General features: G+C 34.9%; 1 protein-coding gene across 1 annotated transcript in view; it reads left to right on the forward strand.

Moving 5' to 3' along the window:
• Positions 1-19,253, forward strand: part of sog (chordin short gastrulation) — a 245,801-nt gene that overhangs the window by 116,401 nt on the left and 110,147 nt on the right. The window contains exon 2 of the mRNA XM_075381914.1: positions 1,627-1,730. Coding sequence (XP_075238029.1) covers positions 1,627-1,730 — 104 coding nt within the window. The remainder of the gene's footprint in view (positions 1-1,626; positions 1,731-19,253) is intronic.

Here is a 19,253-nt window from a genome sequence, read left to right on the forward strand (position 1 = left end):
CAGCAGTCAACATACTTCGAATTGAGGTTATAATGTTTGTTGTCGAACTTAAATTTAGCGTAACTAAAGAACGACTCAACCAATCTTCATCAAATAATTTATAATTGACAACTTTAGATACACTACTTTTTTTTTTTTTTTAGAGGTAAAGGAACCCCATTTACGGGCGCCTAAGCAGTTTCGGGCTCGCTAACAGGTTCCGCATGATGTTATTAAGTGCGTATGTATACCTGCGCACTACCGACTAAATCTCCATCCCTGGCAACCCTCCCCCCTGGAACAGCTTTTCTTTCTTTTTCCTGTTTAACCTCCGGTAACTACCCTTCAGATAATACTTTAATACTTCAGAGGATGATATGTATAAGTGTAAATGAAGTGTAGTCTTGTACATTCTCAGTTCGACCATTCCTGAGATGTGTTGTTAATTGAAACTCAACCACCAAAGAACACCGGTATCCACGATCTAGTATTCAAATCTGTGTAAAAGTAACTGACTTTACTAGGAATTGAACGCTGGAACTCTCGACTTCCAAATCAGATCTTTGGGAAGACGCGTTTACCACTAGACCAATCCGGTGGGTTCCCCTGGAACAGCTAGTAGAGCATTATTACTTCATGTAAAGAGGGGTTGTTAACGCCACACACACACAATTGGTCACAATAAGAAAACATCAAAACCATATCATCACGCGAATCACAAAAGGATATCAAAGACAGGTCCAACCAAGCACAAACACTCCTACAGGCATATGAGATCTCCTCAAATACACACACCTCACTCCCACACACACATACAGGTACAGACCCTGCCAACACACACACAAAGACATCGCATGAACTCAAGTGAAGAAAAACACCAAGTACGAAGGCACTCTAGAAAGAGGCACCCATCAACCAAACATGTACTCGCCGCGCAAAACACATACTTCTAACAAAACATGCATTCAACTCACATACTTACCCATAATAACCATCAATCGTTGGGTAAAACGCTCAGGCACTGGGAACGGAGTCTCCACGGCCTCAAGACCCCAAGGCGATCCCCGCACGTACCTAGGAGCTCCCCAGGCACTCAACCGTTGATCTGTTTAGTCCGGCATTCTCGACGTCTTCTTCTCTGCCGGAACTCTTCCCGTAGACGGAACTTGTCTGTTAACACTTCCTTTCCGCTCATTACTATTCGAATGTCTTCCAATGTCTTCCGGCTGGAACATATTTCCATAACCCAGGGTATCTAATAACTCCTTTCGCTCTTCCCTGAAACTTGGACATCTGAAGTAGACGTGCAGGGGACTTTCCTCCACTCCACACTCCAGACAGGTGTGGTCTAGACCGAATAGGAACAGGTATTCCCTAAATCTGCCATGTAGATATTCTAGTACAGCATATATAAATTTCAATGAAATTGATCAAGTAGTTTTTCGAGATTTTTAAGCCACAAGATTTTATATATAGACCTGTAAATATATAAATATACAAATTTATTTTAATAATTTTTTTTTATAAATAACTTATATTTTCTTTCCATTTCAATATTTTCTTTATTCTTAATTTATATAATAATAATTTATGATTTTTTATTTCTTTTTTTTAATAATTTTTGTTATTGTTTGATTTTTTTTACAGAGTGCCAGTTTGGAAAACAGTTGAGAGAATTAGGTTCAGTATGGTTTGCTGACCTTGGACCACCTTTTGGTATTATGTACTGTATTAGATGCGAATGTGTACCCGTAAGTATATTCCATTTAATAATTATATTATTTTATAAAAATATTAATATATTACGGCCATTTAGAATAATTTGGTGAAAAATAGCCCAAAAATTGTTTATTTATCTAAATGACTATTTCGAAAGAATAGATGACACTAAGATATCTCAAAAATGTTTATCCTGGGTCCCTAATTGGTTGAGAAATAAAGAATGTCCTAAAAAAAGTTGGGTAAGTAACATTATGCTCTGGGAAAGTCTCAGAGTTGAAGATATTTTTAATAGAAATCGTAGGTACTTGAGGTTTCAGAAAGTAGCCTTATTTATAATACAAACTGACGTGAAAATAAATAAATTTTATAAAGATTCTTAGTATTAAATTGGATAAGGGTTTTTACATAGAAAGCTTTTTTCGGACCTTTTTTTAAACACAACAAGTTGCGACCGGTAGCTGCCTGGAAGACGTTACCTCGGCCGTACCCATGTGTCGTGGCGTAGAAACGCCTTTTGACTTTTCTTCTGTCCACCCATCGGCGTCCTCTCTGGCTCACCAGGGAATCTCGACCTTCCCTTCTGGATTTCCGAAATGCTCCTCCCCAGTTCCCGGTTCTATCCTACTCAGGGTCCGGGTATGTTCTTCACGCATACCTCCCCGTCACGCATGCCCATCTCTCACACCTTGAGAATCCTTTATGTGTCATCGGAGCGCCTCGTCATTCTTGCATGTGACTGTGCCCAGACCAATTTCCACTTCGTACAAAAATTATTCGTGTAATTCATGGGGAATTAGTTTTCGACTACAGTTGTATATTTTTTGAATTAATATACTCTTCCAGATGAAACCAAGCTTTATATATAAAAAAAAAAAATGTAATGTCGAGGTTACCTAAGGAATTTTGGTCGATAAAACAGTTTGAACCGTTGACAGTAACTTATTCTATTAGCATCTCAACCCCGTAGAGGGAAGACGTCATAAGACTCACCTTATGACGTTACCGGTCGCCACACCACCTTCTCCGTTCTGAACCCTGAGGGGTTTTACCGGAAGTCGTTTTTAGACCCTCTGACTGATTACATCTCACAGTCATCAGCCAGGCCTCGGTCGGGATGCCACCAATGTAAATGTTTGCCTTGGCAAACATTTGAATCAGTAAAATACAAATCAAATTTCGCTTTCACGTAGGCCTCAAACGGACATCTTTACATCCAATCTAACATGATTCCCTCAAACTAAATAACCGAGGAAGCGCGGATCCCGTGCCTAGTCGAAATTTGACAAAACCGTTAGTGACTGTGAATGCCTCAGAAAATTAGCGAGTTGTAAGGTAAATCTGTGCTACACTTATACCAATCAAAATTATGTTTTACGTAACATAGATATTCAGACTTACACCCAAATAAGTCGACCAAATTAGGTCACCTAATAAGGGAAACGTAACTAACCCCATTCCGGAGACAAACCTCGCACTCCCATCTGGTCCAGTCATGAATGGGAAATTTACGATCACCCACAATTAGTCCGGATTTTTTTATGGGAAATTGAAAGAATTTTTGAGTGATGGTAAACGATTCGCGGGTGACGATGAACTTAAAAATGCTGTTAATCAGTGGCTAAATGGACTGGCGGCAGAGTAATACGATGATGGTATATTGAAGCTGGTGTATCGCTACGATAATTGTCTTAATTCATGTGGCGATTATATACATTAGTAGTATAAGGTATGTAGTTTAACAGAAATACTCACCGGGTTGGTCTAGTGGTGAACGCGTCTTCCCAAATCAGCTGATTTGGAAGTCGAGAGTTCCAGCGTTCAAGTCCTAGTAAAGCCAGCTATTTTTACACGGATTTGAATACTAGATCGTGGATACCGGTGTTCTTTGGTGGTTGGGTTTCAATTAACCACACATCTCAGGAATGGTCGAACTGAGAATGTACAAGACTACACTTCATTTACACTCATACATATCATCCACATTCATCCTCTGAAGAATTATCTAAACGGTAGTTACTGGAGGCTAAACAGTAAAGAAAGAAAGTTTAAGAGAGATATAAAATATTTATAAAGTTTTCAGAATAAATTTTTTTACACTGAAACGGTTTTTACTTTAGAGGTAACCTCTCGTATATGTATATACGATATATATATATATATATATATATATATATATATATATATATATATATAGGAAGTTAACGCCCTTAATGATTTAGTTGTGCGTCTTTGAAATTTATTGTTGTAATGTATAGAGCTATTTCCTGTATTACTAATAGGTTGAATAATCACTAGAATAGATAATTTTATAGTAAAGAAAAAATCGATTAATCGATGTCGAACAAATTGATCTTTTGTTATATTATTTGAATGATTTTTCATTAAATGTGTAATCACATCAGTACATGTAGCAGAATGTTTGATCTGTGATCAAAGGATTATTTTAGATATGTAATTTATAAAGATTTAGAATCCTGAATTTACTTAATAAGGATATCGATAACTAGTTTTATTATCCAGGAATGGGACAGGAATCAATTTCCTAATTTCTGAATCGAACTATTGAAATCCCTTCTGATCAGAATATCCTAACGAGTCGTTAGTTTTACTTTTTTTTCTTCAGTCATTTGACTGGTTTGATGCAGCTCGCCAAGATTCCGTATCTAGTGTCAGTCGTTTCATTTCGGTATACCCGCTAAATCCTACATCCCGAACAATTTTTTTTACATATTCCAAACGTGGCCTACCTACACAATTTTTTCCTTCTACCTGCCCCTCCAATATTAAACCGATTATTCCAGGTTGCCTTAATATGTGGCCTATAAGTCTGTCTCTTCTTTTAGCTATATTTTTCCAAATCCTTCTTTCTTTATCTATTTGCCGCAACACCTCTTCATTTATCACTTTATCCACCCATCTGATTTTTAACATTCTTTTGTAGCACCACATTTCAAAAGCTTCTAATCTTTTCTTCTCAGATACTCCGATCGTCCAAATTTCACTTCCATATAAAGCGACGCTCCAAACATATACTTTCAAAAATCTTTTCCTGACATTTAAATTAATTTTTGATGTAAACAAATTATATTTCTGACTGGAAGGCTCGTTTCGCCTGTGCTATTCGGCATTTTATATCTCTTCTGCTTCGTCCATCTTTAGTAATTCTACTTCCCAAATAACAAAATTCTTCTACCTCCATAATCTTTTCTCCTCCTATTTTCACATTCAGTGGTCCATCTTTGTTATTTCTATTACATTTCATGACTTTCGTTTTGTTCTTGTTTAGTTGTTAGTTTTACATATTTCAATATTTTCAAAATGGATTTATAAGGGTCCCGTCTATACAAACTGGTATCGGGAAGAATTGGTCAAGGATAGATGGTTAGTTATCTTTACAGGAGCTGTAGTTTGAAATAAATAACGATACACATAGGGAAATTTTACAGGGATTTGGTGTTTATTCCTTCTCAATTCCTTAGTGGATCATGAAATTTTTTCCCCGTGACTGCGGATTTCTTGATCATTGATTTTTCATTGAATAAAGGTTGTTTTACTTTTAGAATAACTGTAGAGTCCTAAAGGAACAATTAATGCAATCAGGGGAATGCTTAGAATATCAAATTGCCCTTGAACTATAAACCTGTTTATCAGATCTTTATTGCTGTAGGCCATTTAAATTCTAAAGTTATACCATTTTAATAATGGTTTTAATTGCACTATAATCAATTCATTTTACGAGAAAAAATTATTTATTATAAACATTTTACGTACATTTATTTTTATAAGTATATATATAAAAAAAATAAATTAATGAGATGGATGCATTAGTTTATCATTTAAAAGTTTCTACATATATGAGAATTGTTGTTACAACCATAAAAGAAAATTATTTTCAAGTGATGAAAACCATTCCTATATTTATTTTTTAACTAATCCATAGACAAAAACCCCTTTTCACAAAGTTAATACCTGGTGAAAGATATTAATATTTTCAATGCTTCTGTGACTGGATTTCCGTATTCACTTCGATGAGCAACCAAAAAACATACCTAAATCTTCAGATTTGGATTTAGGTTGTAACGTTTTATCGGTAGAAATTTCGGTGAATCTCAACTGGTATCTTAGCATCTGTAACAACATTTTCACTGAATTCAGTAAAATTCAGTACTCAACTCTTCCAGAAATCATTTTTACTTCCTTGTACGAAGTAAAGGAAGTATTGTGATCGCGAAATATTTCGGTTTTCAGATTTCAACGGAATTATTCATTTTGATCAACCGTAAAATCCATTTTTACTAGTTTCAGCGGGACGTCTATACGTACGTGCGTACGTATGTATCTCGCATAACTCAAAAACGATTGACCGTAGGAGGTTGAAATTTTGTATTTAGGACTGTTGCAACATCTAGTTTGTACCTCTTATTTTGATTGCAACTGACTGATCAAAAAGCGTCCAAAAAAGCCCAAAATAAAAAAAAAAAATTGGATTTTGGACTTTTTAACTGCCGTAATAAGCCCTCATTGAGAGATTTTCAACGGCATATCATAAGTGTTACTTATTTTCATTGGTTCCAGAGTTATAACCAAATAAAATTTTAATTAATGAAATATTTTGATCTTACAAGGGGAAGGTACATCGGTTCAAATCAGTCATCTGCTTTTTTTTAAAACTTTTTTATTGTTTATTTAAATATATTGATTTATTAATAATTATTAATATCTGGTTGTAAAAAGAATTTACGATAAATAATAATTCAATAATAATAATAAAATATATATATATTTTAAGGCCAATGATGGATTGTGCCAAATGAGGTGGTTTATCAATAAATAGAGCCTGTTACTGATACTATGCGGAAAAAAAGATTCTTTTTCTTTGGTCATCTCATAAGGACACCGGAAACAAGACTGTCAAGAAATATCATTGAAAATCTCTGGTTCCAAAAACTAGAAGTAGGATGGATCAAAGAAATTAGAAAAGATATGAAAGAATTGGGAATTTCCCTGACTGACCTACAGAATAAAACTGGAAAAATTACAAAGCTAAAATACAAAAACATTAGATTTAAACAAAAGACAGACAAACGACAAAATAAAACGAAGAGGGTGTTTACAGATGAAGAAAAGAAAGCAAGATCTGAACGGATGAAGAACTACTGGGTAGCTCCGAAGAGTAAAATAACACGCTTTTCTTAAGAAAAGCTCTAACTAAATTTGACTTAAGAGGTCCCATGTTGGCCGTAAAAGCATAATATATATATGAAAATATCAGAAGTTATTAATGAAATAAAATTTTATGTACTTTTCATTTAAAAAAAAAAGTGTATATGTAATTTAACAGTCGTTCAAGGAAGTCATGTGGCGCCCACATTAGATTTTTATCTTCCGGGATATACTCCGCCAACTGAAATTTTAGCTCACGCAAATATAATCCTCTTTCTTTCTTTTTCTTGTTTTAGCCTCCGGTAACTACCGATAAGATAATACTTAAGAGGATGATATGTATGAGTGTAAATGTGTAGTCTTGTACAATCTCAGTTTGACCGTTCCTGAGATGTGTGGTTAATTAAAACCCAACCATTAAAGAAGTCCGGTATCTACGATCTAGTATTCAAATCCGTGTAAAAATAACTGACTTTATTAGGACTTGAACGCTGGAACTCTCGGCTTCCAAATCAGCTGAATTTGGTAAGACGCGTTCACCACTAGACCAACCCGGTGTGTTAAAATATACCCCTCATTTGAGGCATAAGGCACAGACAAGAATAAGACTCGGCCTTCGACGTGAGGATAAAGGTTGTAGCTTAGCTGGATTCGGAGTCTCCTCACTGAGGGTTAGAGTCTGGGACATCCCAACCACTTTTGGGAAGACACCCGCCTAGTGACGTTCCGATCGCCACCCCCCCCCCGTTCATAGCCCTGTTGGGCTTTAACGGGAGTCGTCTATCGCCCTCTGACTTTTTACAAATCATAGTAATAAGCCTGGCCTCATTGGGATGCCACCGATGTAAATGCCTCGGTAGGCATTTGCATCGGTGATTTATCAACTCAGCTTTTCCCTTCGCTGTAGGCCTTGTCCGGACAAAAGGCTGGCACAATAAAAAAAACAAACAACCGGTGGGCCGACCTGCCTTGCCAGACGTACAGCTGGTGGGCGGGAAGACCCTTTCATTTTCCTTTTTAGCCTCCGGGAATTACCGTTCAAATATTACTTCAAAGGATGATATGTATGAGAGTGTAAATGAAGTGTAGTCTTGTACAGTCTTAGTTCGACCATTCCTGAGACGTGTGGAATTGAAACCCAACCACCAAAGAACACCGGTATCTACGATCTATTATTCAAATCCATATAAAAGTAACTGCGTTTACTAGGACTTGAACGCTGGAGCTTTCGACTTCCAAATCAACTGATTTGGGAAGATGTGTTCACCACTAGACCAAGTGGGTACGGTGGAAAGGCCCATTAGAGTTAAAGGACACTCCCTTGGCTGAGTTATACTTAGCTGTGGGTTCGGCTCAGAGGATGAAAAAATATATACTAGCGGACCCGACCACGTTGTCCTGTTCAAACCTTATAAATCCAAAAATTAAAAAAAAATTCAAATAAACTATTAATTGTTTGGACCGTTTTGATAAAAAAATATGTAAAAATAAAATTATTTGTAAAATACGTGACGCCACCACGCGTACAGTTATCACAACTTGACCTATCAATTGCGTGTGAGTGTATCTGTATACTATAAACTTAAATGTGTTGAGTAAACTCTTAAAACTGTCTTTAATAATAGCAAGAAAGAAAAAACTCAAATAATTTTTTTGACAGGTATATATTTTTTTAATATATAAAAAAAATCTTTAAATAAATATTTTCAATCTTAATATAACAGAAATAAAATTTGTTTTCTTTTTTTTATCTTAATGCGATTTGATGTACAATATTTTTAGTTAATCCCTGAGGGGTATAAACGAACAGATTTGATGATCTGCCAACCCTTGAACACGCAACATTTAATTGGCCATGCGTAAAGCACGGATTTTCTACATCCAACCCACAAATTGACATTGTTTGGCCTTGTGACTTATTTATAGTCATTGCGAGTAGGAAATTGCAAACGTTTGAATGGAATGGACGAGTCTGAAGGAATCCGTGGTAGAAGAACAATTTTGAAACTTGCCGTTTAAAATGGTAGCTTCAAGAACATTGCCCATGATTTTTTTATGACAAATTGCGTGCCATTACATAGATTTGGTGCATTCAAATTTCAAAGCAAAATGATTGGTGATCTTTAATCGCAAGTTGTGCGGTGGCATTCCAGGTAAATCCAGTGAATTCAAGAATTCAACAGGATAGTTAACAACTTCCTCAGGATCGACAACAGTGTCGATCGATTTCAATGATATTTCATTGCCAGGCAATGACTTGTATTTTAAAACTAATTTCGTCACATCTATATTTTTTTTTAAATAGCTGGCTCACGTAGTCACGCATGATTAGTGTAATTAGCTTGTAAATCTGGAAATATAGTTTCAATCAAAGCATCTTTGGTAGCCACCATATTGCAAAAATTGTCTGGGAGTCGGATCCATTGTCTATTTTCATGCGATTGAATTTTTCCGTTACCAACGTTGAGCAATTGTTAGGAGAATGCCAATGGATCATTTTGAAAGTGAACACGTATATTTATGGTAAGGCATAATTCACTGATACATAATAATATTGTAAATTATACACTTGATAATTGTAAATTAAAAACAATTTTAGAAATTTTTTCTAAAATTAATCAGCGACAAAGATTATAACTTCAATTTTTTAAATATACTTTAAACTATAATTATTTTAAGTCAATTATATTTTTATTTTATAAATGTTAAAATTTATTTTACAAACTTACATTTTTATTTTCAAAGAGCCGTTCAATACTTCATAAGTTTAATAGAATCAAATGAGAACTGACAATTCAAAGTTGTAGGTTAAGTTGATTTTTATTGAATGCACGTGTATACATCATTAAAATTCATGAAAAATCATGTAAAATACTCACTTCAATACTGCACCTTACAAATTTGCATAATGTATATTTTTTAATTACACATTAAAACGTTATTTCAATAAAGTGAAATACAGGGTATATGGGATACCCTCTATTGTCTATTGTCTAAAACGCAACCCAACCTTATATTGGTAGGTATTGAAATAATAAAAAGGCATGTGGAAATGTAAATGTAATTTTTATTATTACCACCCATTACCTTACATTTAGAGTAAATGTTGGAAGTGGCCGCCATCTTCTTGAATACAAGTTTCAATTCTTTTTACAGCGTTTCTTGCAACTTTTTTCAAAGTTTGTGGCTGGATATTTAATACAGCTTGTTCAATATTGACTTTCAATCGTTCAAGTGTTCGTGGTTTGTTGCTGTAGGCTTTTTTCTTTGAGGTAACCCCGTAGAAAAAATTCCGCGGCAGTCAAATCTGGAGATCTCAGTGGCCAAAAGCCTCGACCGATCACTCACTCCTCGACGAAATCAGAAGTTGAACCTGCGTAGTGCGATGTCGCACCGTCATGTTGTAGCCAGCAGTGTCTGTCTTCCTCTTCCAAGAGTGCGATGAACTGAAATAAAATATCCTGATATCGTTCTGCATTAATGTTGTACTCGAAAAAAAATAGGACCGATTATTTTCTTCCGCGATATCGCATACCACACGCCCAACTTCTGCGGGTGTAATTGTTTTTCGTGATAAACGTGGGGGTTCCCAGCACTCCAAATTCTACTGTTTTGTCTGTGTACGTAGCCTTCCGAATGAAACCGTGCTTCATCTGTGAAAAATAACGAATCCATAACGTTAATTCCCTCACGCATAAATCGACGGAACCGTTGACAATATTATAGCCGTTTTTTTTTGTCGGGCTTAAGAAGTCGATGAACCGTTTGAATGCGATAAGGTCGTAATTGTAATCGTTTGGTCGCCCGATGAACAGTTGATTTAGACAAATTAATTTCAGCAGACAAACGTCTGATTACAGTAACTGTATCTGCATTCAACACTGACGCAGATCTTTTGTGTTCCTTGTTATTAACAGAACTGGTCTCTCTAAATTTTGCGACTAACCTTAATACTGATGTTTTGTTAGGAGCCGGTTTATCCGGGTACTTTTGGCGAATCAAATCTTGCACTGCAACCGCTGATTTCGTACTGAAGTACAACTCGACAATGAAAACACGTTCATCTATCGAAAACACCACCTTGTCTCTAGCAATACACTGAACGTTATGATTGCATGTTACTATCGGTAGTGTTCTACTGCGTCGCCGCGATGTTCAGATCGAGTAACAATGTTCGATTCAGTAACGAGTAAGGGAGTAAGCTTGACTTTTGAAATTTCATGGATGAGTGATTGATGGGTTGCGTTTTATATGGGACATTCTGTATAATATAATATTCTCAATAAGCGCGCAATTCTAGTACATATTTTTTTAATGTAATAACAACAGTAAGCTACGACACAAGTAACTGATATGCGAAAAAGCAACAAAATAAAAAAAATTCCAAGAATCCGATCCCAGCTTCAACTAACGGGTCTGACTGATATGACAGAAGTTAAACAAATTTCTAAAACGCAATCGCAACGCTGTCTATCGGATCCAATTGTAAACTTTAACCATCCCAAGATCAACAACACATAAATAAATTAAAAAAACATTTTCTATCGGATCAAATTGTGAATCTAAACCATACTCGAATCAACTTAATCACACACAAAATTTAATCAAAATCAGTCCAGCCGTTTAGTAGGAGTTCAATCACATACACACAGACAGAAGAAATATATATATATATATATATATATACCTTGAAGCTATCCAAAATGTGGTGAATAATGTTACCTTCTTTTGTATCAAAGATTTTCTCAATATAACCGGAAACGAGTCACATCAAATGTTTTTTATTTCAAGGCGGTGTTTTTTATATCTGGTTTTATACCCAGATATAAAGCTTCTTTATGAAAGGATTAACTTTGTTTATCATTAATAAAATCACGTCCTTGTAAATTCACATTCGAGTAATTTAAATGCGAAAATACATCATTTTAACTAAGCCGACAACAACGTATATTCATTATTCTGTAAAAAAACATTGAGAATGTCCTTTATTTATCCTGGAAAAATATTATTAATTCAATTCACAATCCCAATAACCAGTTCTCCTATAATAACTTACTTCATGGAAAAGAAGAGATTATATTCTTTTCCCCAACTTCATCGCTTAGTTTAGCAAATAGCTGTAGCTAAATAGTTTTGACTATGTTTCATTGTGTTGGGGTTGAGGGTGGAAAATAATCGATTGTATATTTGTTTTTTACTTTTTGGGGATTGGTGGAGGTAAAATCGTTGAGGTTCACTATGTTAGAGCTATGAAGCAAGAAGGAAAGTATAATAATCAGTCAAAAAATGCGGTGTTTTTGCATTTTTTGACGTTTCATGACACATATAGATCCTCAAAAAAGTGGAGGGTAATGTTTTTACGTAAATATATAAATATATATGTTGGCATGTTTGAAGCTTAAAATAGAATCCGATCTATTGTGGAATTGGATAAACTGATTTTATTTTGTACAGACATATATATATATATATACATACATACATACAGGATGTCCCATATAAAACGCAACCCAACCTTATATTGGTAGGTATTGAAGTAATAAAAAGGCATGTGTAAATGTAAATGTAATTTCTATTATTACCATCCATTTCCTTACATTTAGAGTAAATGTTGGAAGTGGCCGCCATCTTCTTGAATACAAGCTTCAATTCTTTTTACAGCATTTCTTGCAACTTTTTCAAAGTTTGTGGCTGGATATTTAATATAGCTTGTTCAATATTGACTTTCAATCGTTCAAGTGTTCCTGGTTTGTTGCTGTAGGATTTTTCTTTGAGGTAACCCCGTAGAAAAAAATCCGCCGCAGTCAAATCTGGAGATCTCAGTGGCCACAAGCCTCGACCGATAACACGATTACCAAAGAATTCCTCGACGAAATCAGAAGTTGAACCTGCGTATTGCGATGTCGCACCGTCATGTTGTAGCCGTCTTCCTCTTCCAAGAGTGCGATGAACTGAAATAAAATATCCTGATATCGTTCTGCATTAATGGTGTACTCGAAAAAAGTAGGACCGATTATTTTCTTCCGCGATATCGCGCACTATACGCTCAACTTCTGCGGGTGTAATTCTTTTTCGTGATAAACGTAGGGATTTTCAGCGCTCCAAATTCTACTGTTTTGGCTGTTTACGGAGCCATCCGAATGAAACCGTGCTTCATCTGTGAAAAATAACGAATCCATAATATTAATTCCCTCGCGCTGAAATCGACGGAACCGTTGACAATATTGTAGCCGTTTTTCTTTGTCGGGCTCAAGAAGTCGATGAACCGTTTGAATGCGATAAGATCGTAATTGTAATCGTTTGGTCGCCCGATGAACAGTCGATTTAGACAAATTAATTTCAGCAGACAAACCTCTGATCGATTTATTTGGCGAGGCGAGTAATCGGTCTTTGATTTCAGCGACTGTATCTGTATTCAACACCGACGCAGATCTTTTGTGTTCCTTTTTATTAACAGAACCGGTCTCTCTAAATTTTGCGACTAACCTTAATACTGATGTTTTGTTAGGAGCCGGTTTATCTGGGTAGTTATGTCGAAACAAATCTTCCATTGCAATCACTGATTTCGTACTGAAGTACACCTCGACAATGAAAACACGTTCATCTAGCGAAAACACCATCTTGTCTCTAGCGATACACTGAACATTATGATTACATTGTTGTTACTAACGGTAGTGTTCTACTGCGTCGCCGCGATGTTCAGATGTTGGACGAGTCCATTTCAGTAACGAGTAGGAGAGTAAGCTTTTCTTTTGTAATTTCATGGATGAGTGATTGATGGGTTGCGTTTTATATGGGACACTCTGTATATATATATATATATATATATATATATATATATATATATATATATAAACTTTTGAAAAAGCGGTGGTTTTGAGGTCTAGGAGATGGGAGAAACGCGAAGACATGTCGAAATTTTCGTGAAGTCAAATCATGGTACCCATTACAATAGATTTCTTATGAAATCTCACATAAAAGGTTTAATGAAGAACAATTACAAAATTTAATTTATTACAAATATTGTTACTTTCGTCTGAGTAATAACATTTATACCCGTGCGAAGGACGGGTATTTAAACTAGTAAATAAGTATATATAGAAAGATTTAAATATATATATATCTTTTGCCAGGTTTTTTAATTTTTAAATGAAATGTTAAAAATATTAAATTCTATTTAAAACTTATTTGCTAGTTATAATGATTATTATTTAAAATTTAAATACCGCTAGTGATTTAACACTACAAAAATAACATTTAAATAATATTTTTTTATTCATGAATTGAAGAAAAAATTTCCAAGTCATTTCCTCGTGTTAAATGGAAAATTATATTTGGTAATTAACCATAAAATTTTCATATATAATATTTTGATTTAAATTAACCATTAAATTGTTTTTTTTTTTAACATTACAAAAAAACGTTGTTTATTATTAAATTTACGAGAAAATAGTTGAATATGATAAAAAAAACAAAAAAAAAACAGTTGATGGATGAATAAAACGGATATGATTTTAATATATATAAAATATTATGAAAAATAAATTTAAAAAAAGAAAGAAAAAAGTGGGGGAAGTAAAGAGTGAGAGAGAGGTATGTGTTAGAGGAAAGTAATAAAACTGCTGTGTGTTATGGCAGATTGCCAAGTTCATTTAATGTGTGCTTTACTATTTAGCATGTGAGTGAACTGACCTATGATAGGCTAACACATTCACACACACACACACACACATTTAAAAATCGTATATTCTAAAATGGATTTTACGTAAGGAAACGATATATATATATATATTTATGTAAACATGTAAATCTTTATAAATACGATATGAGTAAATTTGTATTTCCGTTTGTTTTTTGTTTTTTTTTCTACTGTCCCGGGTATATAATATTAATATATTTTGAATAAATAATGAAAAAAAAAAATACATAATTCAGTCTAATCTTCACGATTTTTTGCCAATCTCTACGACTCCCTGTTTCCAATAAAAATTAAAAAAAAAAAACCATAGAAATTTTTGGAAGATTTTTTATAAATATTTCTGTACGTATTTTACCCTCATTTTAATATTAATTAAAATTAATATCTCCAGGATGGTTTAATTTCTTCGAAAATGACTCAAATAATTTTTATATATGACTCAATGATAATACAGGGTCATTCACGGGAACCGGATGGTTTTGAAGTGGGTTGTACTCGGGCGTTCGTGGTGGGAGGGGCAGGTGGCTGGTGTCTGACGTTTCCTTTGTTCATAGCATTTACATTTTAGTCGTTGAGATGGAGCCGTGGACGCTAGACCAACGCCTGTACGCGTATGACAGTTTTGTGCGAAATGACGAATCCGTAACTGCTGTTCAGCCAGATTTCCGCCGTCAGTTTAATATCGATCGTAAGGCAAGCGTCCGTTCTCGTAACACAATATCGCGACGGGTAAACAACCGTCGAACAAGCGGTTCAATATTGAAGAAAAAACCACCGGGTCCCCGACGAACTGCTAGCGCTAGCACTCCGGAGAACTTCGAACGAGTAAGGGAATCCGTTGTCAGAAGCCCACGCCACTCTATTCAGAGGCATTCAGCAGCGCTTCAAATGAGCACAAGTACGGTAACACGAATTCTGCCTACAGACCTGCATTTCCATCCTTACAAGATAGCCGTCGTGCAGCAGTTAAACGAGCAAGATTTCACGCAGCGATTACAATTTTGTCGACAAATGCTTACCGTTTTTGAAGAAAATGAAAATTTGTTATTGTTAATGAGTGACGAAGCCCGTTTTCATCTGAATGGCTTCGTCAACAAACAGAATTGCCGGTATTGGGCAGAAAGAAACCCATATCGGCTTCACGAGAGACCACTTCATATCCAAAAGGTGACTGTCTGGTGTGCAATAGGTAAGGTCGGTGTTATTGGACCATATTTTTTTGAAGAAAATGACGCTGCCGTAACTGTAACAGCTGATTGAAGAATTGTTCAACATTTCCATGTTGAATACGTTTTCCATCCGTGAGTTACCAAACCGGGGATCGATTTTAAAAATGTGTTATTCCAGCAGGATGGAATAACACATTCAGCACACACAGCGAGGGCAACGATGGCTGTTCTCCGTAACTTGTTTCCGGGACGGATCGTTTCCAGATTCGGCGACATTCCTTAGCCCCCTCGGTCCCCCGACTTGAGTAGTTGTGTTTTTTTTCTGCAGGGGTTTCTGAAATCGCGTGTGTACGGCGATAAACCGCGTACATTGGAGGACCTAAAGATCGCAATTCGTCATCGCGTCACCCAGATTGATGTAGACATGCCGCAAAGAATTGAGGCCGGTTACCGTGACAGTCTACAACAATTTATTGCCCAAAATGGACATCACTTGCCGGACATAATTTTTAGTAAAATATGTATTGAGTAAGTAACAAATGCTTTGATTTAACAAGTGTTTCAGTACCAATAAAACTTTTTTAAAGTAAATATTCAATTTTTTATGATTATTTTAAAAACATCCGGTTCCCGTGAATGACCCTGTATTAAATTTTCGGAAAAATTAAAAAGGTTTCACCATTTTGAATTTTTCTATACTAGTCGTAAAAATTCGAGCTTTAATACTATAAAAGAATGTATTAAATTATTTAAAATTCCAAAATTTTCAAGACTAACAGAAATAACGGTTGGAAATATTCAATATTATTTCTTAACCCTTTTTGTCCCATATTTCTAAAACCTGTTGATCAAAACAGTTGAAATTTGGCACAAATATTTGGCTTTATATAAAAATATAACTTAAATTTCCATTTATCAACAATTTAAAAAATGTAAATCCTAGTGCTTTCGAATCTGTTACTCCATGTTCAGGAACGTTAATTTAAATTCAAATAAATAATCGTTTTTAAAATTAAACTGTTATATTTATAATAGGTAGTTGTCAAGAATAAAATTAATTCGTACGTCAGTAAAACAGTAACGTGGTGTTTGTAAGGTGTTTGCGAATATTTATACAGGGTGTTTCAGGAGGATAGGGTAATACTTTGACAACTCATTCTAGAGGCTAAAAATAATAACAAAGTTTATATAAACATAGGTCCGAAAACGCTTCGTTAGCGTGTTATACAGGATGAAAGATTTCGTCCGAGTTTTAGTTCCTCCGGGTAAATTAAGGCTTTCTGAAATTCTGGGAAGATCAATTAAGGGGCAAATTAAATTGTTTCTTATGGTTTTTGAGCTGGGAAATCGAAGACAATAGGTCCCAGAACTGTATCTCACTTAGATTCTAAGATATTTCATGTAAAACGCCAAAATTAAGGTCAAAAACCACATTTTTTTACGTTTGACGTACAATAATGTTGTTAAATTGGCAATAAATGATACATTTTTTAAACATAAATTGTAGAGAATTTAATTATAAGAAGATTGATGTAAATAAAGTCACAACAAAAAACAAATAAAATTTTAAACATTCGACTTTTATTAACAACAAAAACGACGAAAACTTAGAAGAAAATGTTACAAAAAAAGAAATGTGAAATGTGTAGGAGTTCCATCAAGTTGGTAATACATTTCAATTCGTTTTGCTAAGGGGATATTTTCCAACAATATAATAAATTCATTACGTAAAAATTCCAGATAATTTCTCCCTGTGACACTATGTTGTAGTATGAAAGGACCAATTAATTGGTCATCTATGATACCACACCAAACATTCACTGAAAAATCGTTGCTGGAAATTTTTTTCCACTGTAGCATGTGGGTTTTCTTCAACCACCGATGCGCATTCCGTGTGTTGTTTATTCCCTTTCTGGGAAGGTCAATTATTTACATAATTGAGGTATTGACATAATTAAGGTCAATTAGTTGACATTATTTACATCAATCTTCTTATAATTAAATTCTCTACAATTTATGTTTAAAAAAATGTATGATTTATTACTAATTTAACAACGTTATTGTACGTCAAACGTAAAAAAATGTGTTTTTTGACCCTATTTTTGGCGTTTTACATGGGATATATTAGAAACTAGAGAGATAAAGTTCTGGGACTTATTTTTTTCGATTTCCCAGCTCAAAAACTATAAGAAACAATTGAATTTGCCCCTTAATTGACCTTTCTAGAATTTCAGAAAGCTTTAATTTACCCGGAGGAACTAAAACTCGGGCGAAATTTTTCACCCTTTATAACTCGCTAACCGAGGGTTTTCGGAATTATGTTTATATGAATTTTTCCTTATTTTTACTCTCTAGAATGAGTCATAAAAGTATTGCCCTATCCTCCTGAATCACTCTGTATAATCTAGGATTAGTCTGATTTTCTATCCCATTGGATAAGGGGGAATCAAGGTACCTTTATATAAAGAGTGTCCCTGTAAGAAACGGAGAAACTTTAATTTCATGATTTAAATGTGAAACTAATAAAAAAACGTTCATATAAATATAGATTTGGAAACGCTTCGTTTTCGAATTACGGCTAGCGAAAAATTTCTCCCAGATTTCAGTCCTAATAAAAAGAAGCCAACTGTAATTTTTGGGAATTAAATTAAGGAGTAAAATTGGTGGTTTAATATATAATATAAGTGGGAAAATATGATAAAATAGTTCCTAGAACTGTAACTTCAGCATGTTCGGCTACGTAAAACACAAAATTCGGTGTCGAAAAACAAGTTTTTTTTAAGTTTGCCATTGTCAAATTAACCTGTGGCGGCTTGCGTGTAGGTACTGTGGAACTGGAGCACCCTCTATTTCCACTTAATATTTTCAATAATATTTAATATAATGATTCTTTGTTTTCTTTAATTGTTTCTTTATACTTATACAGTATATAATCCTTTTTAATATCAGTAGCCATTCCCCAGTTTATGAAAAAGATAAAAAAATCTTTATATGGAACTGTCCAATTCACAGTTCCAGCGGCGTAGTGTTTGGTTGGTGTACCCATGTGAACATAACCCACCGGGTTTGTCTAGTGGTGAACGCGTCTTCCCAAATCAGCTGATTTGGAAAGTCGAGAGTTCCAGGGTTCAAGTCCTAGTAAAGCCAGTTATTTTTACACGGATTTGAATATTAGATCGTGGATACCGGCGTTCTTTGGTGGTTGGATTTCAATTAACCACACATCTCAGGTATGGTCGAACTGAGAATGTACAAGACTACACTTCATTTACACTCATACATATCATCCTCTGAAGTATTATCTGAACGGTAGTTACTGGAGGCTAAACAGGAAAAAAACGCGTGCGAACATAGGAAACTGTACGCAAGGCTGCGAGGGAGAGAGAGAGAGAGAGAGAGAGAGAGCACTGTGGCTTTCGCAGTGCCGACCCTGACGTGCCGGTGGAAGATAAGGTTTTTTATTCCGCGTGTGCATGGAACGTTCCTTGTTTGTTCTTTTTTTTTAGTTTAGTTGATGGATG

This window comes from Lycorma delicatula, chromosome 13 (genome assembly GCF_047948215.1).
Source record: "Lycorma delicatula isolate Av1 chromosome 13, ASM4794821v1, whole genome shotgun sequence".
Taxonomy (NCBI): Eukaryota; Metazoa; Arthropoda; class Insecta; order Hemiptera; family Fulgoridae; genus Lycorma; species Lycorma delicatula.